Source organism: Mchenga conophoros, linkage group LG4 (assembly GCF_057382185.1).
Source record: "Mchenga conophoros isolate Kocher_MC1m ecotype Shallow Benthic linkage group LG4, M_conophoros_male_GT1.1, whole genome shotgun sequence".
Taxonomy (NCBI): Eukaryota; Metazoa; Chordata; class Actinopteri; order Cichliformes; family Cichlidae; genus Mchenga; species Mchenga conophoros.
Genome location: NC_140529.1, coordinates 1758886 through 1784762, shown reverse-complemented (window position 1 = coordinate 1784762; position 25877 = coordinate 1758886). Strand labels below are relative to the sequence as shown.

Genomic DNA, 25877 nt, shown 5'->3' with positions numbered 1-25877 from the left:
CCAAATGTTTTATTTCGTAGTCTCCGATCAGTTCTTACAAACCTGTCACCCCAGACCAACAAGGCCAGTTACAGGATATCCAGAGCACATGTAGCAGTGCTCTATCAGCCTTTCAGCTGGGTGATAAATATTAAAAACGCCCATCAGACAACAGCAGATACTGCAAGTGTGTGAGGGATGTCCTTTGTTGTGTCAGTGCGTGGAGCACATGAGTCCTGCGTAGATGACATCGCTGCTTCGCGCACTGAAGCCGCAGCTGGAGGAGAGCTGCTGCGTCAGGTTGTAGTCTCGAAGCTCCACTCACGATGCTAAGCAGGCCGTGGGCAACGATGGGCCACGCACTGCTGTGAACAACATTAATCGGCCATACGAGGTGTTCGTTGGATCAGTGTGCACCGAGTCCGCGATGATGTCCTCGTACTACCACCCGGCTAAAGAAGCAGACATGGCGGCCATGACAGAACCGCTGTGCCTGGAGAGAGGTAACGTAGCTAGCAGGGTAGCTAACCCTAACCCTGGAGAGAGGTAACGTAGCTAGCAGGGTAGCTAACCCTAACCCTGGAGAGAGGTAACGTAGCTAGCAGGGTAGCTAACCCTAACCCTGGAGAGAGGTAACGTAGCTAGCAGATGCAGTGTGTGTGGGAGACGTGCTCGCAGTCTGATTCCACAACAAAGGCGAAACGATGATCGTTGGCTTGTCTGATGCATACAAAGGTACCGATGTACACGTCCCTGGGCCCCGCCTCCGCTCCTACACTGACACGTTTGTTTGCTGTGGTCGGCTTCTTTGGGTTTTACGGCCCCATCTCCTGCGTCTTTAGCGGTATGGAGCTTGGTTGGGCCTAAAATGCTGAGTATCCATCAGCGCATGATCCAGTCGGTGAGGAGGATCGTGTTCGACGTCTGTTAATGCACACAGACCCTAACGACACAAGTTAATAATTTAACCACGACACAGTTTAGATGATGTGCGCAGCAGGGGTGACTAGGACGTAACCTTTAGGGGGGCTCGGTCCCCAGTGCCACGCCTACCTCTCAGTTACTGTGAACGCTGCTCGCAGACACGTTCAGTTTTTTAAACTCTTTAATTACAACACCACCTTCAAAAGCAACCCTCCTTAGTGGGATGACCTGTTGTAGTGTCAAAGATAAATAAATTAGCCCATGTTTTCAATATAATACACAGGTTCACACTGGTAAAACTGATCAAACAGCCATGGATGAAGCATCAAAAGTGTGTGGGATACTGTACAGTCTGTGCTACATATACCTGTATACACATATGCTGTGGATCATGGTGGTGACATCGTGCTCTGGGGATGTTTTGCTGCAAGTGCTACTGGTATATCCACACAAAGAGGATGGAGTAACGTCTTCAACTTAACCTCAAGTGAAGAAAACTGGATGTTCCAGCAGGACAGATATTCCAAATACTCATCAAAATTGGTTTTGGAATCATTAAAGCAGCTTAACATCATATCTGTGTAGGTTCTCAGTCATCCAGGTCACGGTAGTCTAAGGAGCTTGGGGAAAAATGTAACTGGACTTCTTTAAGTTTCTTGAAGACGTCTCATCTGAGAAGCTTTGTCAGTTCTAAGACTGGGTGGACAGCCCCAGGTATCTATCCCAGTGGGTGACCCACTATCATGTGCTTCATTACATGAGTCAAGGTGTGAAATGGGTGCTTGGATCCTTAATTAATATTTAATTAAAGGTATAATTCCTCTGTTATCTTCTTCAGTCCCGTGTGCAAACACAGTGCAGTGAAGCTGCTAAACGTTTTGTTTTGGTTTTTATACCTGACCTGTCCAATAGTTTTAAGAAGTAGAATCATCGTCTGACTACTTGGTTGTGTCAAAAATATTTGCTTTGCCGAGAGGAGCGCTATAGACTATAGGCTCCTCATGTTAGTCTTTTTATTTTATATTTACAATATTATCTGAGTGGTTATTATTCTGGAGCTGACGGGGTGAGGGCCTCGTTAGTGAAAGAGACAGGAGGTAACATAAACACATTTTGCAGACCTCTTTCCCCCTTATTTATAAGAATGGTCAAAGAATTTATGATTTCTTTCAGAACTACTTCTTCTGTGAAGACTGCCAATGATCACCCTACTATTAAAACCATATATATATATATATATATATATATATATATATATATATATATATATATATATATATATATATATATATATATATATATATATACACACGTACATATACATAAACCCCTCATCGGAGCACTAGGTGAGTGGCTCCAGCAATTTTTTTTTCTTTAATCCCCCTCTCGCCCCTGTGGGCGGTTTATCCTTCAAGCTCGGGTCCTCTACCAGAGGCCTGGGAGCTTGAGGGTCCTGCGCAGTATCTTAGCTGTTCCCAGGACTGCGCTCTTCTGGACAGAGATCTCCGATGTTATTCCCGGGATCTGCTGGAGCCACTCGCCTAGCTTGGGAGTCACCGCACCTAGTGCTCCGATTACCACGGGGACCACCGTTACCTTCACCCTGCACATCCTCTCGAGCTCTTCTCTGAGCCCTTGGTATTTCTCCAGCTTCTCGTGTTCCTTCTTCCTGATATTGCTGTCATTCGGCACCGCTACATCGATCACTACGGCCGTCTTCTTCTGTTTGTCTACCACCACTATGTCCGGTTGGTTAGCCACCACCATTTTGTCCGTCTGTATCTGGAAGTCCCACAGGATCTTAGCTCGGTCATTCTCCACCACCCTTGGGGGCGTCTCCCATTTTGACCTCGGGACTTCCAGGTTATACTCGGCACAGATGTTCCTGTACACTATGCCGGCCACTTGGTTATGGCGTTCCATGTATGCCTTGCCTGCTAGCATCTTGCACCCTGCTGTTATGTGCTGGATTGTCTCTGGGGCATCTTTACACAGTCTGCACCTGGGGTCTTGCCTGGTGTGATAGACCCCAGCCTCTATGGATCTTGTGCTCAGAGCTTGTTCTTGTGCTGCCATGATTAGTGCCTCTGTGCTGTCTGTCACATCCCCATTGAGTTCCTGATGAAGGCTCTTCTAGGCATTCCAGGATCCAGGTGTGGGGCATCGAGTCATAGGTCTCTTTGTAATCAATCCAGGCAGTGCACAGGTTGGTCAGACTGGTCTTGTAGTCTCAGCTAACTGCTCGATCTACCAGTAGCTGCTGTTCATCTTAGCCACTATGACGCCTGACAGGAGCTTCCACGTGGTGCTGAGGCAGGTTATTGGTCGGTAGTTGGAGGGGACCGGTCCCTCCTGGGGGTCCTTGAGGATCAGGACTGTCTGGCCTTTGGTTAGCCATTCCGGATTTCTCTCTGGTTCATCTGTGCTGCCAGACGCTCATGGAGTGCAGTCAGCTTCTTCAGACAGCAGGCGTGATCCATGTCAGGTTCTGGTGCTGTCCAATACTTTATACTGGAGACCCTGTCTTTGATATATGTCACTGTGATGGTTACTGGACCCTGTTCACATCGTCTAGTAGATCTTCTGAGGGTACTTCATGTAGTCTTGATTAACCATCTACAGAAGATCCAGGTTTCAAGCTTTACCATGATCCTATTTTTCAGGATCAGTGCACTCAACAATCCTTCTTCCATCACACTTGGGGCGAAGTACCCAATCTCGGGTGGGGGTGATGAAATCTCACCCCTTTAAACTCCCTTTCAACAGGAAGGAAACAGGAAGAAACCTCTGGCAGAACCAGACTCAGGGAGAGGCGCCATCTGCCGTGACCGGTTGGGGTGAGAGAAGGAAGACGGGATAAAGACATGCTGTGGAAGAGAGACAGAGATTAATAACAAGTGTGATTCAGTGCAGAGAGGTTCTGGATCTCTGTCCAGAAGAGCGCAGTCCTAGGAACAACAGAGATGCTGTGCAGGACCCTCAAGCTCCCAGGGCTCTGGAAACTGCTCCGTCTACCATTGGTTGATGCGTTGCGCCTCTGGTATTCCTGCCGATTCCTCTCTGTGGCCTGCTCATGTATTGAGCCTTCTGTCTGTTCATCTTAGCCACTATGTTGCCTGACAGGCGCTTCCATGTTATGCTGAGCAGAGATGGGCAGTGACACGTTACTGTAATCCGATTACTTTTTTCAAGTGACGAGTAAAGTAAAAGATTACTAAGGGATCCGCCCCACTCCTGCTAAACAGGTGACAATAGATTTAAGAGCTGCTGAATCTTTGATTTTATTCATTTATTTGCTGAGTTTTACTTGCATCTATTTGAAAGAGTGTAAACACAAAACATTATTTTATTTCATATGCTGGAATATGCAGAACATAGGTTTAAATTAGAGCTGGGCGATAGAACGATAACAATATGTATCGCGATATAACTTTTACTCGATAGAGAAATTAAACTATCGCGATAGACCTCGCCGCTCTTGTCCTCTTAAAAAAAAAAAAAAAAAAAAAAGGTCAGCCAATCCAAATTAAGTAGCGCAGAGCCGAACCAATCACAGCCGCAGCGTCACGTCGCGTGACTTGTTACGTACAGCACAAGTGCCAAGCCGCACGTGTGTTTGTTTGGGAAGCAGCCAGCGGGTAATGGAGGAAATGAGTGTGCCGACTAGAAAAATCAACCGAGCGTGACCGAAGAGAAAACAGATGATGGTTCCAACGCCGGAGAGATTGTCGAACGGAAGAGCCATAGAAGTTCCGTAGTGTGAAGGTATTTCGGCTATTTCAAGTCTGACAAAAAACAGAGTAGCTGCACTGTAATTGTGCCGAAAGCAAGTCTGGAAATACAATAAACTGGTGCATGCGTCACACTGTGCGCCACGTTATTGTTTCAGTGAAATGAATTTCTACAATACTGTTAATTCTACTCTCTGCAGTGTTTAAATGCTTACATATACACACAGTTACTGTCCGTCCACACATACGACTCGGTTCTGCTTCTATGCCCCAGCTTTGTTTACTTTTTCCCACCGAGGCTTCTAGACTTCTGATTGGCCAACATTTCTGCACGGTTAGGAATCTAGCGCCACCTGCTGCTTTGGCATGTTCATAGCAGCGTTTTCCTTCATTTCTGCCTTTATGTGTGGACGGGATTATTTTTTAAAACGAAAACGGAAAATCTCCGTTTTCAAAAATACCCGTGTACGTGTGGACGTAGCCTCAGTCTCTGACTGGAAGCGCTGATTCGTCATTCGGCTTTTGTCAGACTAAAGTAACTGTTAAAACTGTTTGAAAAGCTAAGCTATACAACAAGGAGAGATTGAGAATTTCCTTTTAGTTCTCAGTTTATTTGATATTGACAAAAGTTAGTCAGTTTTGTCTGTTCTTCTGTAAAACAAACTAAGATTTATTTTTAGAATTAATATTTTGTTTCTAAGTGGAATTGACAGTTTAGTCTGTTTCATTTGTTCTATTTTGAAACTTAAACGCTTTAGCGGCTGCCTTTTGTGTAGTTTGCAATATTTGCCTTTATTTATCTGAAAAAGTCTCATGTTCCTTAAGTACATCTACCCTGTTGAACTTATTATGGGAAATAAATATTTAAATCAAAACAAGCTGCTGATTATTTCACATTTCACTTGTGAGCAACGGCACATTTAAATCTTACAAATATAGTTATTTGGCTGATATCGTGATAGATATCGTTATTGCCTGAAATGAAAAAAACATATCGTGATATGAAAAAATCTCATATCGCCCAGCTCTAGTTTAAATGGTAAATTTCTTCATGTGAAAGACTGTAACATATAATTAAATTTTTGCTTGATGCAATGTGCATGAAGTTAAAAGATTAAAACTAATAAAACAATTTTTAAAAAGAGACTTTTCCATTTGATTCAATTTGATATGATGATTATGCAGAAAAATAGAGTTGGGCTGAAAGGTCTGTCGCTTTATTACGTATTCAGATTAGGTATCATGTTTTTAAAAAGTAATAAGTAAATAAGTAATCTCAGAGTGACGCTGAAAAACTAGTTCATGCATTTATTACTTCCAGGCTGGACGACTGTAATTCATTATTATCAGGAAGTCCTAAAAACTCCCTGACAAGCCTTCAGCTAATCCAAAATGCTGCAGCAAGAGTCCTGACAGGGACTAGAAAGAGAGAGCAGATTTCTCCTGTTTTGGCTTCCTGTTAAATCCAGAATTCAAAATCCTGCTCCTCACATACAAGGTCTTAAATAATCAGGCCCCGTCCCCTGCTGTTGTGATTTGGTACTGCATAAATAAAATTGAATTGGTATTTGATAAATGGGAAATGTAAAGCTTACATGTGAGTCCTTGTGTTTTTAAATTAGGTTTATACATGTGATGTGTCTGTTCATATGGAGAAATCTGCTGAGAAGCAAAATAGGCTGTTATTTAAGTGTTGCTTGCAGGATGAACAGGTTAGCTTGCTGTACTGTGATGGCTCTACACTAAAGAACAGCGTGTGACGGGTGCACAGTACCTGTGGTGCTTATGGTCAGAGTTAGGTTACATCAAGTGTAGCAGGGATTAGTTAAGCTGATGATGGTGAGATTCATTCCACCTTCATGCTAACTTTATATCATCTAGTATAAAAACAGCATGAGCAGTGTACTGTCAAACATCTGCGTACGTCTTGTTCAGTTCGGTCGTGTAAGTCCACAAAGAGCAGTAAAACTCAGAGCAGCAGCAGCATGTAGCTACTGGAGCGCTCAAAAGAAAGTGTAGTGATTTGTAATTCTTTTCCCCGTACACTAGTTTGTGTACTTAAGTAGAGAATGTGTGTGCCTTTGCCACCTGTGTTACAGTAGGTGTGAATCATGCCAGGGCCTGGTGCCATGTACCAACTCTTCATGCTTCAGGCCTCGTCCAAAATGCTCCATATTCACATTTTCCAGTAGAGCTTCAGAGGGTTTAACATCGTGTTGGTAATCACCCCAGGAGGGTCCACGTTTCCAGTTTAGCCATGATCCTTCCTCTTGGTGGGATCATGGCCTTTAAAAGGCCGAATGTGGATTCATTGTCCTTTTCTGTCAGGTAGTCTCCCGCCATCATGGCCTGGGGTGCTTTTTCCTTCAGTGGAGCTTCAGGAGGTGCAGGGGCGTCAAACAGCTGCTGGCTGTGTCCAGATGTTGCAGAGAGCGTCCCTCATGACTGAGGGCCCTCGTCTGTGTGGTAACCACTGGGTTTATCAACAGGACAATGCTACAGTACACAATGCTGCAGGACAAGAGACTTCTTCTAGGACAATAACATCACCCTGTTGGACCATCCTGTGTGTTCCCCTGATCCAAATCCAACTGAGAACCTTTGGGGATGGATAGAAAGGCAGTAGATGCCTTCATGCGGCCGTCTTCACCACTTGGAGAAATGTTCCCACTCACCTCATGGAAATGCATCCTGTGACTGTGGGAGGGTCTGTAGTGTCCACAGACAGTGTTGTGTTGCTGTGTTGTTAATCCTGGCTTGTGTGTGTTGTGGGTTAGATGTATGCAGGGTGATCGAGCTGCTGGACCGGCTGCAGCGGACTGGTGAGCTGCCTCCTCCCAAACTGCAGGCCCTGCAGAGAGTCCTACAGAGCAAATTCTGCGCTGCCATCAGAGAGGTAAAGTGCCACGGCCCTTTTAAAAGAATGTTTAATAATCGTTTTCCTAATGTCCGGTGCATAAAGTGAGCATTGTCACATCCTCACAGTCTGTTTAAAAGCAACTCTTTTCATTTAATCATCTCAGACTTTTTTAAATGACCCATGTGAGAACATGTGCACTTTCTTCCTTTCTTTTTGGACATTTTTGTCTTTATTGAATGGTGGCGCAGTGGAGATGGACGATACGCAGTAAAGACCGTGGATTGGACTCTGACCTGGGCCTCAGCACACTGGCTGTACAGCCTTCAGTAGAGATTAGTACATGAGCTGCTCTGCCTCCTGAGCTGCAGCCACATATTTAGCCTCCAATCAGTGAAAACTACACTTTAAGTTTGAGGCCATTTACTAAAATCTGATGCTGAACGAGCAACCAGCCACCACGCTGGCGTTCTTGGCAACACTTGCATTTAAAAAGTTAAGTTAGATAACTAATGACTGTAACAACTAATGACTTAATGAATAACTAAATAGTAAAGAAGATAACAGAAAGTAAATAAGTGTGAGCCTTGAAGCTGTTATCAAAGACTGACTGAAAGCACATGGTGCAGTTTCTTATATTTAGCTAATAATAGAATTTATCATGGATGTTTGCAGTGTTATCCATTGTCTGTGTATCTACTGCACTGTGTGATGCTACATCCCCATTACACTCCAGTCTGAGCCACCTTTGTTCTGCTTTGTTGTCCTTAGGTTTATGAGCAGCTCTATGACACTCTAGACATTGTTGGAGGACCAGAGGTGCGAGCACAGGCAACAGCCAAGGTATTACAAATGACAAAGCAGCTTTATGTTAGAGATTTGGGCTGTTTGTGATTGCAAACCACAGCAGTGTTGTAGTTCTTAGACTACGACGCTCTGCTAATGCCACTACACACACTGTAGTGGCATCTTTAGTCAAAGTGGGAAAAATCTGACTACACATTGGAATATTTAACTGTACTGAGCAGACACTGAGATACTGAGAACAGTGCAGTATGCATTTGTTAAACTGATAAATATGTTTTAACAAAAGTAGTACAGTTAAATGGGATTAACAGTGCAGCACTCCTGCAGTGCTGGAATATGGTGACCTCTGTCATAAATGGACTGATTCTTATACAGCGCTTTTCTACTCACAGCTATACAACAGGCCTCATTCACCCAGTCACACAAGCACTTCCTTCTATACTTAAGTGCAAACTAATCTACATCCACACTCCGATGGATGCATTGGTGAGCAACTTGGGGTTAGTATCTTGCCCAAGGATATTTGGCATGTAGACTAGGGGAAGCCAGGGATCGAACCAGCAACCTTCCAGTCAGTGGCTGATCTGCTCCACCGCCTGAGCCACAGCCACCCCATAAATGAAAGGTTTGCACCAGAGTGGCAGAGTGTGGAATTTGTTTTTGCTCAAAACAAGTGAAGATGTAGTGATCGTGCATCTCCCACTGAAACAGTAGGATGCATAGTTGAAGGGAATCTTGAAATGCTACAGATGAATGCAGCGTTTAATACATGAATTTGCACTGAAGAATACCACCTGACATCCTTCCAGAGTTTGCCTCTGACGGATATCTTTGTCTCCTTAAGCCTTTGACCTCTAAAAGCCTGTCACGGTGCCATGTGAGGACGAATGCTCGGCTGGTTAGCCGGCTCCACAGTGTGCTCTTCCTGACGTCTACTTTCAGCAGTTTGAAATGCTGAGCAACTTCATGTTTTGTGTCCTTACTCTCTCTGTCTGGGTTTTTTCTTCCTTTGTTTCCCTTTCCTTTCCTCTTTTCTGGCAGCTTTTGCAATCAGAATTTACTATTGTTAGAAACATATTTGCATTTCTACCACACATGCTCTCTATCCGATTGTTAAGTGATGACGTGACGAATCCTACTTCCGGGTCTAAAGTAGTCTGCGTTTAATATGGCTTTTGTGTTGTTAACATGTTTAATGTTTTGTATTTTCTTCTATTTGATCTCAAAAAGCTCCTAAAACAGTCAGTGATCACTGTTGACCTCCCTCGGCTTTTATTACCGCTAATCATTTATTTAAGCTCAGTTTTTAAAACCTTAGGATGTAACTACAGCCCAGCCCATGCAGCAGTATATGAATGACTAACCTCGTATTGTGGATGGATTATCTCAGTTGTTCTCCTGGCTGAAGTTTGGTCCTTTTACAGCATCCTGCCATGCGATTACATTTGTTCCTGACCACCGAGAACACTCACGTTAACTTTTATCGAGTGGAAAAAAAGTTAGCTTGTTTATATTATGCTAACATAGCTGTGTCGCTAGCAGTCACGTAGCACATCATTATATACCAGCTAGCCCAACTTCAGTAACCCTACAAACGTCACTGCTGTTTAGTTTTCTGTCTTCATTTATGCTGGAAGTGATAACAGAGCTGTACGTTTTAATTTGTTTCCAAAACCCTGCAGTCAGGACATGCTATATTGTATTTAGATAGAAGCTAGCGAGCTAACTCCCTGCTAACTTCTAACTCTGTTAAATGTCATAAATTCCGTTTTCATGGATGCCTGGATGTTAAACTCAATTGTTACACCTGGTAGAGCAGAACGCTGATCATTTTATTAAAGATGAAAGACTTTAGACAGTTTTTCAACTCTCAGTAATGCCATAGTGATCGTTTGATATATGGACCTGCAGCGGAGTTTAGACCCAGACACGGCTAGTGACGTCAGACTGAACAACCGGATAGGCTCCTTTTTGTGCTGTTTGTTTTTCATTATTTATTTTAGTATATTTGATCTATTTATTAGGGCTGCACGATTTAGCATAAAATGAGAATCACAATTTTTTGGCTTAGAATTGAGATCACGATTTTCTCACGATTTTCTTTTCCAATATAAATATTTATTGCACTTATTAACTGCACATCAACTTCGTAACAGTTGAGACTGAACATAAAAACAATAAATAAACATAAAAACAACAAATGTCTCACATTTTGTCGTTGCCGAAAATGTACTGCTTGAAATTCCGTCTCCACCGTTGCTCGACGATGCGTGTATAGAGCAGGTAGTGCAACAATAGAAAAATAGTTGGCACTGTGTAGCGTTTGTCTAGGGTGTTGATCATTTTCCTAAATCCCTCGTTTTGCACAGTGTTGATGGAGCCATATCTTTGGTCAGGTGATAAGTGATAGCCTCCGTAATTTCTTTGTGCCTGCGGGAGTTCGACGGGTATAGAGAAGCGCTGTATAAGGTTCCGTTATTGATGTTTGGGTCGTTGACCGGGACGGATTTTCTCCAGTCACTTTCTCGTCATCCCTGACGTGCTCTCCGTTGTTTTTTCCCTGCTAATTGACCCTGTGCATGAGAAAATGCTAACTTCCTGGTTTGAGACCGGATGTGGGGTTGTACATTTCCGGTAGCTTTACTTTGCGGTCAATCGCTACTGTGAAGATATCCTCCAAAATCATGTCCAAAACTCGAAAACGGAAAGATGGCGTTAAGTTACAAAGAGCAGAAGGTGGGAACACTCACCGCTGTTGTGTCATAAAAAATCTAATGATCAATTTTGACGTTTAAAGCGTTTAGATCGATCAGTTGTTTACATCGCTCAACACAAGCAGAACTGCATCACTGCAGCAGACGACACATCGTCCACATTCAGAATCACATCTTTGTATAGTGACGGGTCTTATGATTTAAACAGGCAAATGTTCAGCATTCAAACTACAGGTGAACAATAGTCAAACCAGATGTTTCCCTGTTATGTTGATATCAGCTAGTCAAGTACACACCTGCACAGCATGTTAACAAACCGTGAAAAAAGCCACACAAAAAACGAATGATTGCTGGTAACGGTTTCTATACATTATTATTTATGAAGGGTATGTTGTGACTTACCTTCAAAATTACAGCGGTCCCTCGCTATAACGTTCACCTTTCACCTCGCTGTTTCACAGATTTTTTTAGTGCAAGTTTGCACGTTTTTTTACGTCACATTGTGTCCTGATCGCTGCAGACGATCTCCGTGACGTCTCTCCTGTACAGTACAGAATCGCTGCATCGATCGCTGGCAGTGTGACTCTGAAGTGTAGGAAGGAACCTTCTGACCAACTTTACACAAACATCATTTACAGATATATTGGGTAAATGCCCGAGACATCTATAGAAATGTAAATCGCTGCTTGATTCATTCATTTGCTTAACTTGTTTTGGACCGTAAACAAGGCGTGAATAGGACACCGGAAACAAAGCTCCCCACAGGAGTTTCTGCACCGGAAGTAGCACATGCTAACGTGCACACAGTCAATTTTAGCAGCCAGCTTCTGTATCACGTGGTATAAGGCTCCGTCCTTGTCATTTGTTGAGCAGGAAGAGTGAGCGCTTGTTTCCGTGCAGATTACGTCCCGGATCAAAATGCGGTACAATCGTCGTCGTCTTCTTTTTTTTTTGTAAATCGTTGTCATTTGGAAATGAGATCGCACATAAGTATGAATTGAGATCGCGATTTTCTAACGATTAATCGTGCAGCCCTACTATTTATGCATTTTTATTAAAATTATGTATATAATTCAGTTCTATTCGGTTTTATGTCTATAGAGCCAAATCACAAAAATAGTTGCCTCAAGGTGCTTTATACTGTAAGGTCGACCCTATAGATACAGAGAAAAACCCAACAATCATATGACCCCCTATGAGCAAGCACTTTGGTGACAGTGGGAAGGAAAAACTCCCTTTTAACAGGACGAAACCTCCAGCAGAACCAGGCTCAGGGAGGGGCGGGGCCATCTGCTGTGATTGGTTGGGGTGAGAGAAGGAAGACAGGATAAAGACATGCTGTGGACTTTATGAGTTACTCAGATTGTCTATAAACAGGCCCACATTTAACACTACCACTGTGGGAAAATAGCTTGTTTTGTATTGCATCCTTTGAATGCAGCATATGTTTGTCCTCCCACCTGTGTACTGTCAGATCCTCTGTTTTGTGTAACAAATAGAGGTAACTGGAGATGTGATGTGAAATAGAACTTGTTGTTTTGCTCATCATGTGGTTTCCTCTCTGATTAGGCCACAGTGGCAGCCTTTGCAGCCAGTGAGGGGCACGCCCACCCAAGGGTGGTAGAACTGCCCAAGACAGAAGAGGGACTGGGCTTTAACATCATGGGTGGAAAAGAGCAAAACTCTCCCATCTATATCTCAAGAGTCATCCCTGGAGGAGTGGCTGACCGCCAAGGTGGGCTGAAGAGAGGAGACCAGCTACTTTCTGTCAATGGTGTGGTAAGAGGATCACAGAAGCCCACTTACAACCTGCTGAGGAGAGGTGCACACAGCGTGAAGACCAGAAGCAGTCACTGAATCCTGGAATTATTTTAAAAGTGTTAACTACAAGTATTTATCCAGTTTCAAGACCCCATTTAAAACCATTGTCTGTAGAATTTGTAAATCCAAAAATAACACAAGAACATTTCTTCATATACGGCACATTTACACTTTGTTTTTAGGTCAGGCGCATCAACAGTCACATTTATTATCATTTCTAGTTCATTTTGTACTTTATGTATGTTCAGTAGAACATCTACATAAATATACAGCATCAGTATATTATAATTGATATAAATAATTGATACTGTTTGATACTAATTGATTCGTTTAGCCTACCTGTTGGCCTGGATAAGGTGTTGCAGGGGTCAGGTGCAAAGTGTGTTGGGTGGGGTTCGGGGGCCATTCCTCCTGTCAGGTCCCTCCAGATCTCACTGTTGTTCCCACTGGGACAATGGGACGACAGACTCAATACTCTGAGGACCTCCTTAAGCCCACTGATGCATCTCCTGTAGAAGCAAAGGCTGGGGACAGGAGAGACGACTCGTCCATCACTGAGGTGGTTAAACACCTCCGTGGTGGCTGGGCCTCTGGGGTGGATGAGGTTCACCCTGAGTTCCTAAAGGTGTGGATGGTGCAGTGTTTGTTATGCTGACATGCTGAGAAAGATGTAGAGCAGGGGTGCTCACACTTTTTCCGCATGTGAGCTACTTATAAAATGACCAAGTCAAAATGATCTACCCACTACAAAAATCCAAAACATATACTTATTTATAAATATATTGAGGATTCTTTATATCTACAATGTATATACATGCATAACCGCAATATCCAATATTTCACAACACAATTAACTATGTAAATTTTTTGTCATTACCTGAGTTTACTCTGATGACTTGCACTGAATTGAATCAGCCAGGGATGCATAGCCCGGACAGTAGCTGCTGACGGCCAGGTTTAAGAGAAAAAACCGAGAGCTAAAAATTGGAGTTAACTCGCTGACTAGCTTGTCAGTTTTACTACGCTTCGCGCCGCTGTTTGCGCATGCGCAGCGACCTAAGCGTCAGAAAAAATCTGCTGTCATCTGACTGGCTTCCCTGTATCAATCAAGTGACGGGATGGATGATAGGCTGGCATCTATTTTTTTTAATGCCATGCGATCTACCAATATTACCTTTGCGATCGACTGGTCGATCGCGATCGACGTATTGAGCACCCCTGATGTAGAGGATCTGTGCAACAGCTTTAAATTATTCCTAAATGCAGTGGAGCAACTTAAAAGACTGCTCTTAACCTATAATCTCTATCTCGTTCACTCACCTTATCCAACATTGATAGTGAAGGTGTTAAAGATCCTCCATCAGTCACTTTAATATGACTCAGATGTAACCATAAGAACAGGTTACTGGCACCCTGAGAGGTAGAACTGGCTGCCTGCCCACATCACTGGGAGGTTGGAGAGGTACTCTAGCCATACGTGACAAGAGATGTGAAAACATGAGAGTGTATCCATCTCTCTAAAATGAAGGAATACTGTAGAAGTGCATGTCAGTGCATCGTCATAGCTGAAACAGGTTAGCACTGTCCTTTCACTCCTGGAAAGTGTTGATAAGAAGTCATTCTTGTTTCTCTCTTCTGAACGGAGCAGCTTCTGTCCCCTTCCAGAACAAAATGAGTGGGTGTGCATCAGAAGTTAATGAGGGTGATCTCTGTGTGTACAGCTTACCAGGGCAACCCTCGGAAAAACCCACAACCTATTCCAGTCGCTGTCAAACCACTTAAGGGTAGAGGGGAGGTCATCAGACGTTCACTTTATGGGTAAAGAGTAAACGTAGTCGGAAGAAACGACTTCTTGTAGCATGTCAGACTTTTGCTTTGTGTTGGTCTTCATGCAGAGTGTTGAAGGTGAGCACCATGAAAAGGCTGTTGAGCTGCTGAAGGCTGCACAGGGATCAGTCAAGTTGGTGGTCCGCTACACCCCGAAGGTGCTGGAGGAAATGGAGGCTCGCTTTGAGAAGATAAGGAGCGCCCGGAGACGACAGCAGCACACCAGCTACTCGTTAGTCTGCAGTCAGCATGTTTGTATGTGGTGTGCACCCATACATATAATCATATGTTTGGATACACACTGCTGTTATCCTGAGTGTGGCAACTAGTCAGCTGACCATTGTCAAGGACAGTGGGCAGTTTTTCTGTGTTTACACAATACACCACCAGTGTAAATAAAAGAGATAATTTGCGCATCTAATAAACTCTTAGATTTTATTCACAGAACACAAAATACATCTCAAATGTTTAAAATTAGATGCATATGAGATTGAATTTAATTCAGTGGACTTTTATTTAAACAGCGACAAATCACAATAACATGAAGACAATAATACAGCAAAAAACCCAACAATCATATGACCCCCTATGAGCAGCACTTTGGCGACAGTGGGAAGGAAAAACTCCCTTTTAACAGGAAGAAACCAGGCTCAGGGAGGGGCGGGGCCATCTGCTGTGATTGGTTGGGGTGAGAGAAGGAAGACAGGATAAAGACATGCTGTGGAAGAGAGACAGAGGTTAATAACAGATATGATTCAATGCAGAGAGGTCTGTTAACACATAGTGAGTGAAGAAGAAACACCCAGTGCATCATGGGAATCCAAGTAGCCCTGCAGAGCGAGAGCGAAGTGCTCTAATAGGGTGATATGGTACTACAAGGTCATTAAGATAAGATGGGCCTGATTATTTAAGACCTTGTATGTGAGGAGCAGGATTTTGAATCCTGGATTTAACAGGAAGCCAAAACAGGAGAAATCTGCTCTCTCTTTCTAGTCCCTGTCAGGACTCTTGCTGCAGCATTTTGGATTAGCTGAAGGCTTTTCAGCGAGTTTTTAGGACTTCCTGATAATAATGAATTACAGTCGTCCAGCCTGGAAGTAATAAATGCATGAACTAGTTTTTCAGCGTCACTCTGAGACAGGATATTTCTAACTTTAGAGATGTTGCACAAATGGAAGAAAGCAGTCTTACATATTTGTTTAATATGTGCGTTGAAGGACACGTCCTGGTCAAAAATGACTCCAAGGTTCCTCACAGTGTTACTGGAGGCCAAGGTAATGCCATCCAGAGTAAGAATCTGCTTAGATACCATATTTCTAAGATTTTCAGGGCCGAGTACAATAACCTCAGTTTTATCTGAATTAAGAAGCAGAAAGTTAGCGGCCATCCAGGTCTTTATGTCTTTAAGACATTCCTGCAGTTTAACTCATTGGTGTGTGTTATCTGGCTTCATGGACAGATAGAGCTGGGTGTCATCTGCATAGCAGTGTAAATGTATGCTATGTCTTCTAATGATGCTGCCTAAGGGAAGCATGTATAATGTAAACAGAATTGGTCCTAGCACTGAACCCTGTGGAACTCCATAATTAATCTCAGTGTGTGAAGAGGACTCTCCATTTCCATGAACAAACTGGAGTCTATTAGATAGATATGATACAAACCACTGCAGCACAGTACCTGTAATACCTACAGCATGTTCTAATTGCTCTAATAGGATATTATGGTCGACAGTATCGAACGCTGCACTGAGGTCTAGCAGGACAAGCACAGAGATGAGTCCACTGTCAGAGGCCATAAGAAGATCATTTGTAACCTTCACTAAAGCTGTTTCTGTGCTGTGATGAGCTAGGGCTGCTCAATTAATCGAATTTTAATCACGATTACGATCTGGGCTTTCAACGATCATTAAAAATGACTGAGCTGATTATTAGCCCCTCCCTCATGCTTTACTCTCGCGCTGCTCCGTGTGGTAAATCAAGCGTTCCGCTCTCCATTTCCAACACGCGTCACAACAATTAAGAGGACCCGAGGTAAGCTCGGAAAGCTAAGCAGAAGTTATTTGGAGAGGAGAGTGACTGCCGTTGGTTGAAAAGAGGTAAAAAAACTTCAGTGGTGTGGAAACATTATGGGTTCAGTCAGACGTGGATCAAGTAGACACAGTGTGTAAACTTTGCTACGGTGTCGTAGCTGCACCACAGAGCAACACTGCAAAGTTCACTAAACATAGATGTTTACATTTCTCATTTATTTCTTATATTGCAAACATTTGCACTGTTATCAGTATTTGCACTATTTTATATTATTTTTTAAAGTCATTATTCAATACATTGTTATTGTTAACCCTTTAAAGCCGGTCAGAGCAGCACGCTCCGTTTTGTGTAACTATTTTTAAATCCCTGTAGAACCGGAACCGCGTAAGCTAGCGCAATATTTGTTTTGCATATGAAACCGGAGGAATTGTACTTACATCTTATGCCATCAGCTTGTCCTCGGTCACAGTTTCCTTCCACATGAAGCTTTGCAAAAATCGCATAAAAAGCGCTTGCAGGAACAAAAACATAATACTCCAGAAACACGCTTTGCCGATCCATCAGCTGTTCTTAACACTTCCCACATTGAAAAAGACGTCAACGCGAACTATCGCATTTCCTGCCCGAAACCGGAAGTGACGTCATTTTCGCGGAAAATGTAGTTTTTTTACTTGTAGGCCTTAAAAGCCTATACTGGTGTTTTTATAAGTCATGTTTGACTCTATACTTTTCTGAATAGTTGCTGGGATGCTTAGAACTCGAATTGCACTGCTGGAAATAGTTTATTTTGATGCTGTTTTCTTTGCAAATTTGCATCATAGGATTGTTTTTTTGTTTTTCCTGCAGTGTATAAAAATTGCTGTATCTCCAAAATAAAACTATGAAGACACTCAAAATAAATTTCCTGTTGTTGTAAACTACTTTTTGCAACTTTTTTGTATTTAAAGTTTTGAGGGATAAGCCTCATAAATTTCTCCAAGTAGAAATATATGTAAAAAAACAAAAAACAAAAACGATTTTCAATTTTTTTTGTAGTTTATTGCACTTTTTTGCAATTAATGTAATTACTATGGACTTAATGCATACATATTATTAAAATATGGGCTATAACAGTTGTATAGCAACTTGAAATGCTCCCACAAATGGCACTACAACATGTAAAAAAATAATATAAGCTCTGGCGGACTTGGTTCTATGGTAGGTCTTAAAGGGTTAAATAAATATCGTCAAATAGGGCTGGGCCATATTATACCGTTCACGGTAATACCGGTATAATGTTAGGCAACGATAGGAAAATGAAATATCGCGATAGAATGGGAGTAAAACGCGCATGCGCAGTGCCTTTGTTTTCATACGCACATGGCCGATTGTTGAGTGAAACAGATGAACCAGAATTGGTTTGTAAAAATGGTGCAACTTCCATGATGTGGAACTGGTTTGGTGTTTGTCCGTCAGATACACAACAAAGCACATTTTTTTGCAGAACATGCAAGCGGCCGTTGTTATTGTCGTATTTGTCGGACTAAGATGCTCTTAAATCTGGGAGTAATCTGGGTCCCTAACTCTGTATATTTGACTTCAGGTCAAACAACACTGCAGCATCACTGAGAGTTGAAAACTGTCTAAATGATTTCATCTTTAATAAAACGATCAGCATTGCTGCTTTACCAGGTGTAACTATAAAGTTTAACTTCCAGGCATCCATGAAAACAAAAGTTATTACATTTAACGGAGTTAGAAGTTAGCAGGAAGCTAGCGGAAGTTAGCTCGCTAGTTTCGCTAGTTACCTAAGCATGATATAGCATGTTCTGACTGAGAGATTTCTGAAAAAAATCAAACGTACAGCTCTGCTATCACTTCCAACATAAATGAAGACAGGAAACTAAACAGCAGTGACGTTTGTAGGGTTACTGAAGTTGGGCTAGCTGGTATATAATGATGTGCTACGTGATCGCTAGCGACACAGCTATGTTAGCATAACATAAACAGTGAAGCTGGAGGATGAACACTAACACTTTTCCACTTATAAAAGTTAACGTGAAGGTTCCTCATGGTTAGAGACAAATGCAATCGCATGGCAGGATGCTGTAAACGGACCAAACTTCAGTCAGGAGAACAACTGAGATAATCCATCCACAATACGAGGTTAGTCATTAATATACTGCAGCAACATGGGAATAGAGCAGCTGCCAGAGAATTCAACATTAATGAATCAATGGTACAGAAGTGGAGGAAGCAAGAAGAATGAGTTTAATAAAGTTTGATTTATCTGACTGCTTTGTTTCGCTTAATGTGCCTTATAATCCCGTGCACCTTATGGTCCAAAAAATACGTACTGCACACTGCAGTTTAATGTTGCAAAGCACCTCTTTTTAACTTCAGTGGATATTATACATGGTTATGCTCAGGATATGTCAGCCCATTTCTACTGGACATGCCTTTGGGTTAAACTTTCAGCAAGGAATTTGCATTTGCACTGATAAATTTTTTATAAAGCTTTAGTGTACATAAAAACCAGCTTCTTGTTTAAGTGAAAATAAATGGAAGGTTGTCTTTTTGCGCTAGTAATGTTGTGGAGTTGTATTTTGTCTCGCATCAATTATATCGTCAGTTATATCGTTATCGCAAATTTTCAAATATATATCGTGATAAATATTTTTGGCCATATCGCCCTGCTCTATCGTCAAATAATCGAGATCTCAATTTCAGTGAAAATAATCGTGATTATCATTTTTGCCATAATCGAGCAGCCCTATGATGAGCTCTGAAACCTGACTGAAACTCTTCAAATAAGCCATTCCTCTGCAGATGATCTGTTAGCTGTTTGACAACTACACTTTCAAGGATGTTTGATATGAAAGGAAGGTTGGAGATTGGCCTATAATTAGCTAAGACTGCTGGGTCTAGAGATGCTTTTTGAGTAAAGGTTTAACTACAGCCAGCTTGAAGGCCTGTGGTACATAGCTGATCATTAGAGATAGGTTGATCATATTTAAGATCGAAGAATTAATTAATGGCAGGACTTCTTTGAGCAGTTTTGTAGGAATGGGGTCTAAAAGACACGTTGATGGTTTGGAGGAAGTAATTATTGAAGTTAACTCAGAAAGATCAATTGGAGAAAAAGAGTCTAACTTAACATCAATGGTACTAAGAGTAACTGTAGATAATATTACATCTGTGGGATGATTACTGGTAATTTTTTCTCTAATGATAAAAATGTTATTTGTGAAGAAGTTCATGAAGTCATTACTAGTTAACGTTAAAGGGATGGTTGGCTCAACAGAGCTCTGACCGTTTGTCAGCCTGGCTACAGAGCTGAAGAGAAACCTGGGGTTGTTCTTATTTTCTTCAATCAGTGATGAATAGTAAGATGTTCTGGCTTTGCAAATTGTTTATGTTTAAGTTGTTTGTTGCTGGTTTTTAGTTTGTTTTTGTCTGTTTGGGAGCTGACACAGTCTCTATGGAGATGGGTTTTTGGGGGGGTAGCAGGAGGAGAGAAGCTGCAGAGAGGCGTGTAAGACTGCAACTCTGCTTCCTGGTCCCAACTCTGGATAGTCATATTTTGGGGGGTTTAATAAATTTGTCCATATTTCTAGAAATGAGAGCTGCTCCATCCAAAGTGGGATGGATGCCGTCTCTCCTAACAAGACCAGGTTTCCTCCAGAAGGTTTGCCAATTATCTATGAAGCCCACATCGTTTCTGGGACACCACTCAGACAGCCAGCAATTTAAGGAGAACATGCGGCTAAACATGTCACTCCTGGTCTGATTGGGGAGGGGACCAGAGAAAACTACAGAGTCCCACATTGTTTTGCAAAATGCAATACCAGTCAGGGTAATGACCTCAGTGTGTTATCCAATCGGTCTGCCACATGTGATAACACCACTGTCTTTGTTAATCTATTAAACATTCAGACACTTATGAGCAACAACCATCTAATCCAGCATCTCCTCACCAACCGTAAGTTAGACTTTCCCAGCTTAACTGAGACATGGCAACAACCCCATGACTTCTCCCAACTCATTGATCCCACTTCTCTGAGGGTTGTTTACATCTGTGCAGCTTGTGGAACTGGGCAGGCAGGAGACATACCAGTAATGTTTGGCTAGAAGTGGAAGAATGTGGGCATGGGGAGATGGGAGTGGGTCAACTAAGCCTGTCAGAGGTTTCATGTGTCTGCCTGGGAGCAGGTCAGCAGTGACTTAGCGCACATACAACCCATCTGCACCAATTACATGTTGGCTAAAATAACACAAACACTTTATTTTCTTTTAGAAATGATTAAGCTACCTAACACTCGGAAAGGCAAGCCGTTTCCTTCATGTGGACTTGGACTGGACTCAGCTTTTTGTCAGACTTGGGAACCATGCAGTCTTTTGATGTCACATTTTCGGATTGCCTTGGATTGCTTGGAACCCAGCAGAGTAGGTACTAAAAAAGTACCTGGTAACATGTGCTGTGACCTAGTGGAAAACCCTAAAAACATCAAGCCGACCTGAGTAGGTACTAATGAAAAAGGGCTACAAATCTTGCAGGAGCAGGTTGGTTGCTGATGCTGTGGGCAGAGGCAGGTGGCTAAAAATTGACAGGGGGTCCCAAGAATGCTAGCAGGATGGAGGGTACAACTGATGTTAGTAACAAAATTAAGGCTGGAGTGAACCAGTGGAAAAGTTTTAACATCGTTAAGAACCAAGAAGGTAAAGAGCTGGACTTGTGAGAAGTGTGGCAAAGTTCTTGTATTTCATAGTTTCACATCGCTGCTGTTCAGTGACATGTACCTGTGTGTTTTACACTGGCAGGATGAAAGCTTTCAAAGTACAGACTGCTGCATGCATTTGTGATCTGGATGGAAAAAGCACGAGTTAATAATAATAGGTTTAAATGAGCCGCCACTGGCAGCCAGATTGGAAAAAATCGTCCTGCACAGGGCTCTAGTGCAGAATGGTCCAGCCAATGCCCCCAACCTCCTCCCCACTACCCCTCTGTTGAACTTCTGCCAAAGATCTTGCAGACTGAGACATTTCCAGCACACCCACACTATATGTTTGGGCAAGTCAGGCCTTTCCAACATCCTCCCTTTCAACAAAACCAAATAATTTCCTCCCATTTATGTAGTGGAAATGTCAACAAGCGCTGTGTGGCAGGCAGGAGTTGGACCCAAAATGCAGGCTCTCAGACTCGAGGGATGAACTCAAAATCACAGCTTTATTGGCTGGCAAGGAAGATGCATACAAAACAAAGCCACACTGGGAACTCTAAGTTCAAGAAAACACAGGGAGCGAGTAACACAGCAATGAGGGACGACGCGACACTGACTCAGAGAAACACAGGACTTAAATACACTGGGAAATAACGAGGGGAATGAGACACAGGAGGGGAGCACAGCTGGGAGAAATCAGACATAACCAGACGAAAGGGAAGCGAAACTCAATACATTCACGTAGGACACAGACCTTCAAAGTAAAACAGGAAATGTAACACAGACGCAGACTGACTAGGGGAGACAGAGCAACTAAGAAACACAGAGACCAACATAAAAGAGGCACAGAGGGCGGCTACTAAACACTCAGAAAACTAACCAGAATACAAGAAACCCAAACTAAGATACTAGACTATAGAACAAACTGAGGCAACAAAGACAACTTAGAACATGCAACATAACACAAAAACCCTGAGACACAAGAAACTCACAACACTGGGTCAGGAGCTCCAGGATCCTGACAGGAAATGTCCTAGAAAACTACCAAAGATAACACAATCTGGGAGGAATAAAATAACTTCAAAGCTGTTGTGACAGAATAAAGAACCCACGCACAGCACTGTAAATTGTCTTTATTTCCAGACTGTTGTTGTGGCAGCGGTCCAGCTGCCCTCCTCGTTCTTCATGCCACACACAGATCTCTCTTCTAGTCTCGGTCATTGTGTCCTTGGGCAAGACACTTCACCTACCGCCTACTGGTGATGGCCAGAAGGGCCGATGGTGCAATGTGGCAGCCTCGCTTCTGTCAGTCTGCCCCAGGGCAGCTGTGGCTACAACTGTAGCTGCCTCCACCAGTGTGTGAATGGGTGGATGACTGGGTGTGTAAAGCGCTTTGGGATCCCTAGGGGGGACTAGTAAAAGTGCTATACAAATACAGGCCATTTACCATAGCTGTGGAGAGTCTTAAGGTCATATCAACACGCCCTGACAAAGGGGGATCATTCCCCGTACATATGGGAAACGGAGTGGTGAGATAGTCTGTGATAGAGAACTGGTGGCAGTAGATGGCTACCCCTCCTTGAGCCCATTTCTGCGGATGTTTGTTGTTGGAATGGAAATGTTCCTGTTCCTACTGTCACCAGCGCTTGCTCATAGTCAAATACGATGTCCATCTGAAACACGAATGTCCAGATACCAAGTACAAATGGAGCTTAAAGGATCGGTTACTGGATGCTTTTTTCCTTATTTTTCTCATGCAACATGTCAAAGAATTACATATGTATCAAGTAAGCAGTTGGTGTATGACGAAGATACTATAGGTGGCACAAATTGATCCATCCCTCCATTTCAGGGGCAGCAGTCTAAGCAGAAATGCCCAGAATCCCTGATCCCCACACACCGGAATATCTCCAACATGTCCTGGATCTACCCTGTGACAACAACATAGCTGCTTAGATAAACCTGAATAACAAATAGGGTCTGGCTGATAGACTGTGTAGCTGTGGTCATATATCACCATGTAGGTTAATGCATTCTTTCACCTTCCACAGATCTCTAGAATCCAGAGGCTAACCAGCCCAACGCCTTCATCTGATTTATCATCCAGACCTCCCGATTCTTCTGCTCCAGCAGGAAGAAAGACCATGGATGGAAGCAAAGAAGTAGTCAACCAACAGCTGTTACCTGAGCTGAAGCATTGAAACCTGCAGTTTAGGATCCTCGTGCCACTTTCTTAGACAAATGAAAAATCTGAGCTAGCTTGTAGTCAGAACGTGCCTGTAAATTTCTTTTCCCAGAGTGATGTCTTCCTGAGCATCCTGTTACATACGGCCAAATATTCTCTCTGGTGTGTAGCTTAATCAGAATCTAAACTGCACATTCTCAAGTGTTTTATAGTACACTGCATTTCTGATTAGAGTCCACATTCTGCAGTAGACCTCGGTAGCAGAAAAAACATTTCCCAGGATAGACCCAGATAGAAGGCTAAGTGTTGGCATTTGTGAATGGCTTGTTCCATTTTGTGAAATTGTTGACATTTTTTTGTATTTTATTTTTTGTCTCTATATTTATTGGCAAATTTCCCATGAATTAAAGTCAGTGTAAAATGAATATTCTTGCATTAGTATTCTTTTATACTGCGTAGTGCTCACACGCACAATCCTCCCATAACACAAGTTTGCAGTCTCACATAATTACACAATCTAGAGCCAGTTTCTTGGAATGCCGACAGACCTGATCATTTCTTCCCAGCGCTTGTTTCCATCCCTGCTAACCTCATTTCTTCAGGGCTGCCTTTACTACCCTTAATGATTTCATGGTACAGTAATTCTTTTTTTTTTTTTTTGCCTGTCCCGTTTGGCTCTTTTGCATCAGAATTGTTGTCTAAAGGCAAAGAAAGATGCCCAACGGATTTACTTTACCAAACTGACCATCCCAGCCTTGCCGTAATGGTCCATTTGATTCACCTTTTATTGTTTATTTTATTTTCACTTACTGAATACGGGACAGACTTGACTGGGGGAAAGAAGGGGAGAAAGAAAGAGGGAAAGAGAAACAGCTGAGAAGAGGGACGGGGGAGAAGGGCAAAAGACAAAAACCAACAGAACGGGCAGAGAAAAAAAAATGCATATATCAATCACCTGGATCACCTGCTGAGAAAGAAAAAAGAAAACAAGCAGAAGAGAACAAGAGTAATAGAATAAACAACATCACAATGATATATGGGAATATGACAGTAAATACTAAATATTAAACATTATTGTGCAGCACATAAGATCAACAGAACACAGTGTGCTTTGAGGTAGGAGCCAAAAAGGGTGTAGTTTGTGGGTGTGATCACCCGTGTGTACACCTGTGAGCATGGACGCGCTTGTTTTTTTAAAAGGTTCCTTCATGTAATGATCTGCTAGAGGGTGTGGGGAGGCCACAGCCCCGTCCTCCAGGGCATGAAGCAGGTATGGAGGAGATCAAAACTCCAGACATCCAGAGGCCCCCAGAACACAAGAGACCAAGGAAGACCAACAGAGGGGCAGCCGCGCCACTGTCCCAGAAAGAGCTGAGGAGAGTCCCAGATGAGGGCTCACTCAGCAGCCGCGGAGCAGAAGCCAGGGGGAGTTGCAGTGACGCGCCCGTGAGCTCCGCCGGCAGCCAGCCGCGCCTGAGTGACCGAGCCCCAGGCCGAGAGGCCGGGGGCACCCCACCTCCGAAGTGGCCCGAGCGAGCCCCAGGCTCCAGGCCCCGATAAGCGGTCACCAGGGAGTGAGCCGGTGTGTACCCGGACGCCCATCCCCGGACACAAAGAACCACCAACGCACCGATGTCTGAGGGGGTCCGCCACTGGCAGGGGAAGTGGTGGTGGGGGGAGATAGGCCTCCAAACCTTGGAGGGCCTGAGATGTCCCCAGAGAGGTGGCGCCTGACACCCAACCTGACATATAGACACAGACATACAGGCACACACAGATACAAACATCCATTCCCACCCTCATGCTCTCATATGCACTTACTCCACACTCAACCAACGTGGAGACAGACATAAAGAGACGTTGTACACACGATCACACTCCCCAAGCGTACTCTACAAACCGGGTCTAGGTACCCTTGCCCCTGGAGGGGGGAACTGCACCCAGACCCAGGTGGTGTTACCCTTTTCCCTGCGGTGGGGAGAGGCAGACCGCCCCGACTCCGCAGCAGCAGGGAGGCCCCACACCCCAGACTGCAGTCGGACGGCCAACTCCTCCTCCTAGTCCTAGCCCCCCCCCTGCTCCAGCAGGTCGCAGAGAACGGGGGTGAGAGAAGACTCCAAACCTCCCTCCACCCGCTCATTGTAGCGTTGATGCATGTGTGTTCTAAGGTGCATTTAAAACCCAGGAGGGCATGGAGCTACCTGCCAGAGAGCAGCAGGTAAGCGCATGGTCCCTCCTGCTAGCCCTCAATGTCTACGTGTATTTAACATTGAGAGGTGGGCAACGGCGCCAGGGGTGGGAT

The 25877-nt window shown here is 43.4% G+C and overlaps 1 protein-coding gene across 2 annotated transcripts; it reads left to right on the top strand.

Annotated features, from left to right (window-relative positions):
- Positions 1–175: 175 nt before the first annotated feature.
- lin7b (lin-7 homolog B (C. elegans)) lies at positions 176–24000 on the top strand. 2 transcript variants are annotated; one of them, XM_085269872.1, is made up of 6 exons: positions 176–482; positions 7412–7530; positions 8263–8334; positions 12582–12791; positions 14729–14915; positions 23442–24000. In XM_085269872.1, exons 1-6 carry the CDS (start codon positions 407–409, stop codon positions 23447–23449), a joined length of 672 nt encoding a protein of 223 aa, XP_085125998.1. In that variant the 5' UTR covers positions 176–406; the 3' UTR covers positions 23450–24000. The 2 variants fall into 2 exon arrangements, with proteins under 2 accessions (XP_085125998.1, XP_085125999.1); XM_085269873.1 differs by having other exon boundaries at positions 183–482; positions 14729–14892.
- Positions 24001–25877: the final 1877 nt, after the last annotated feature.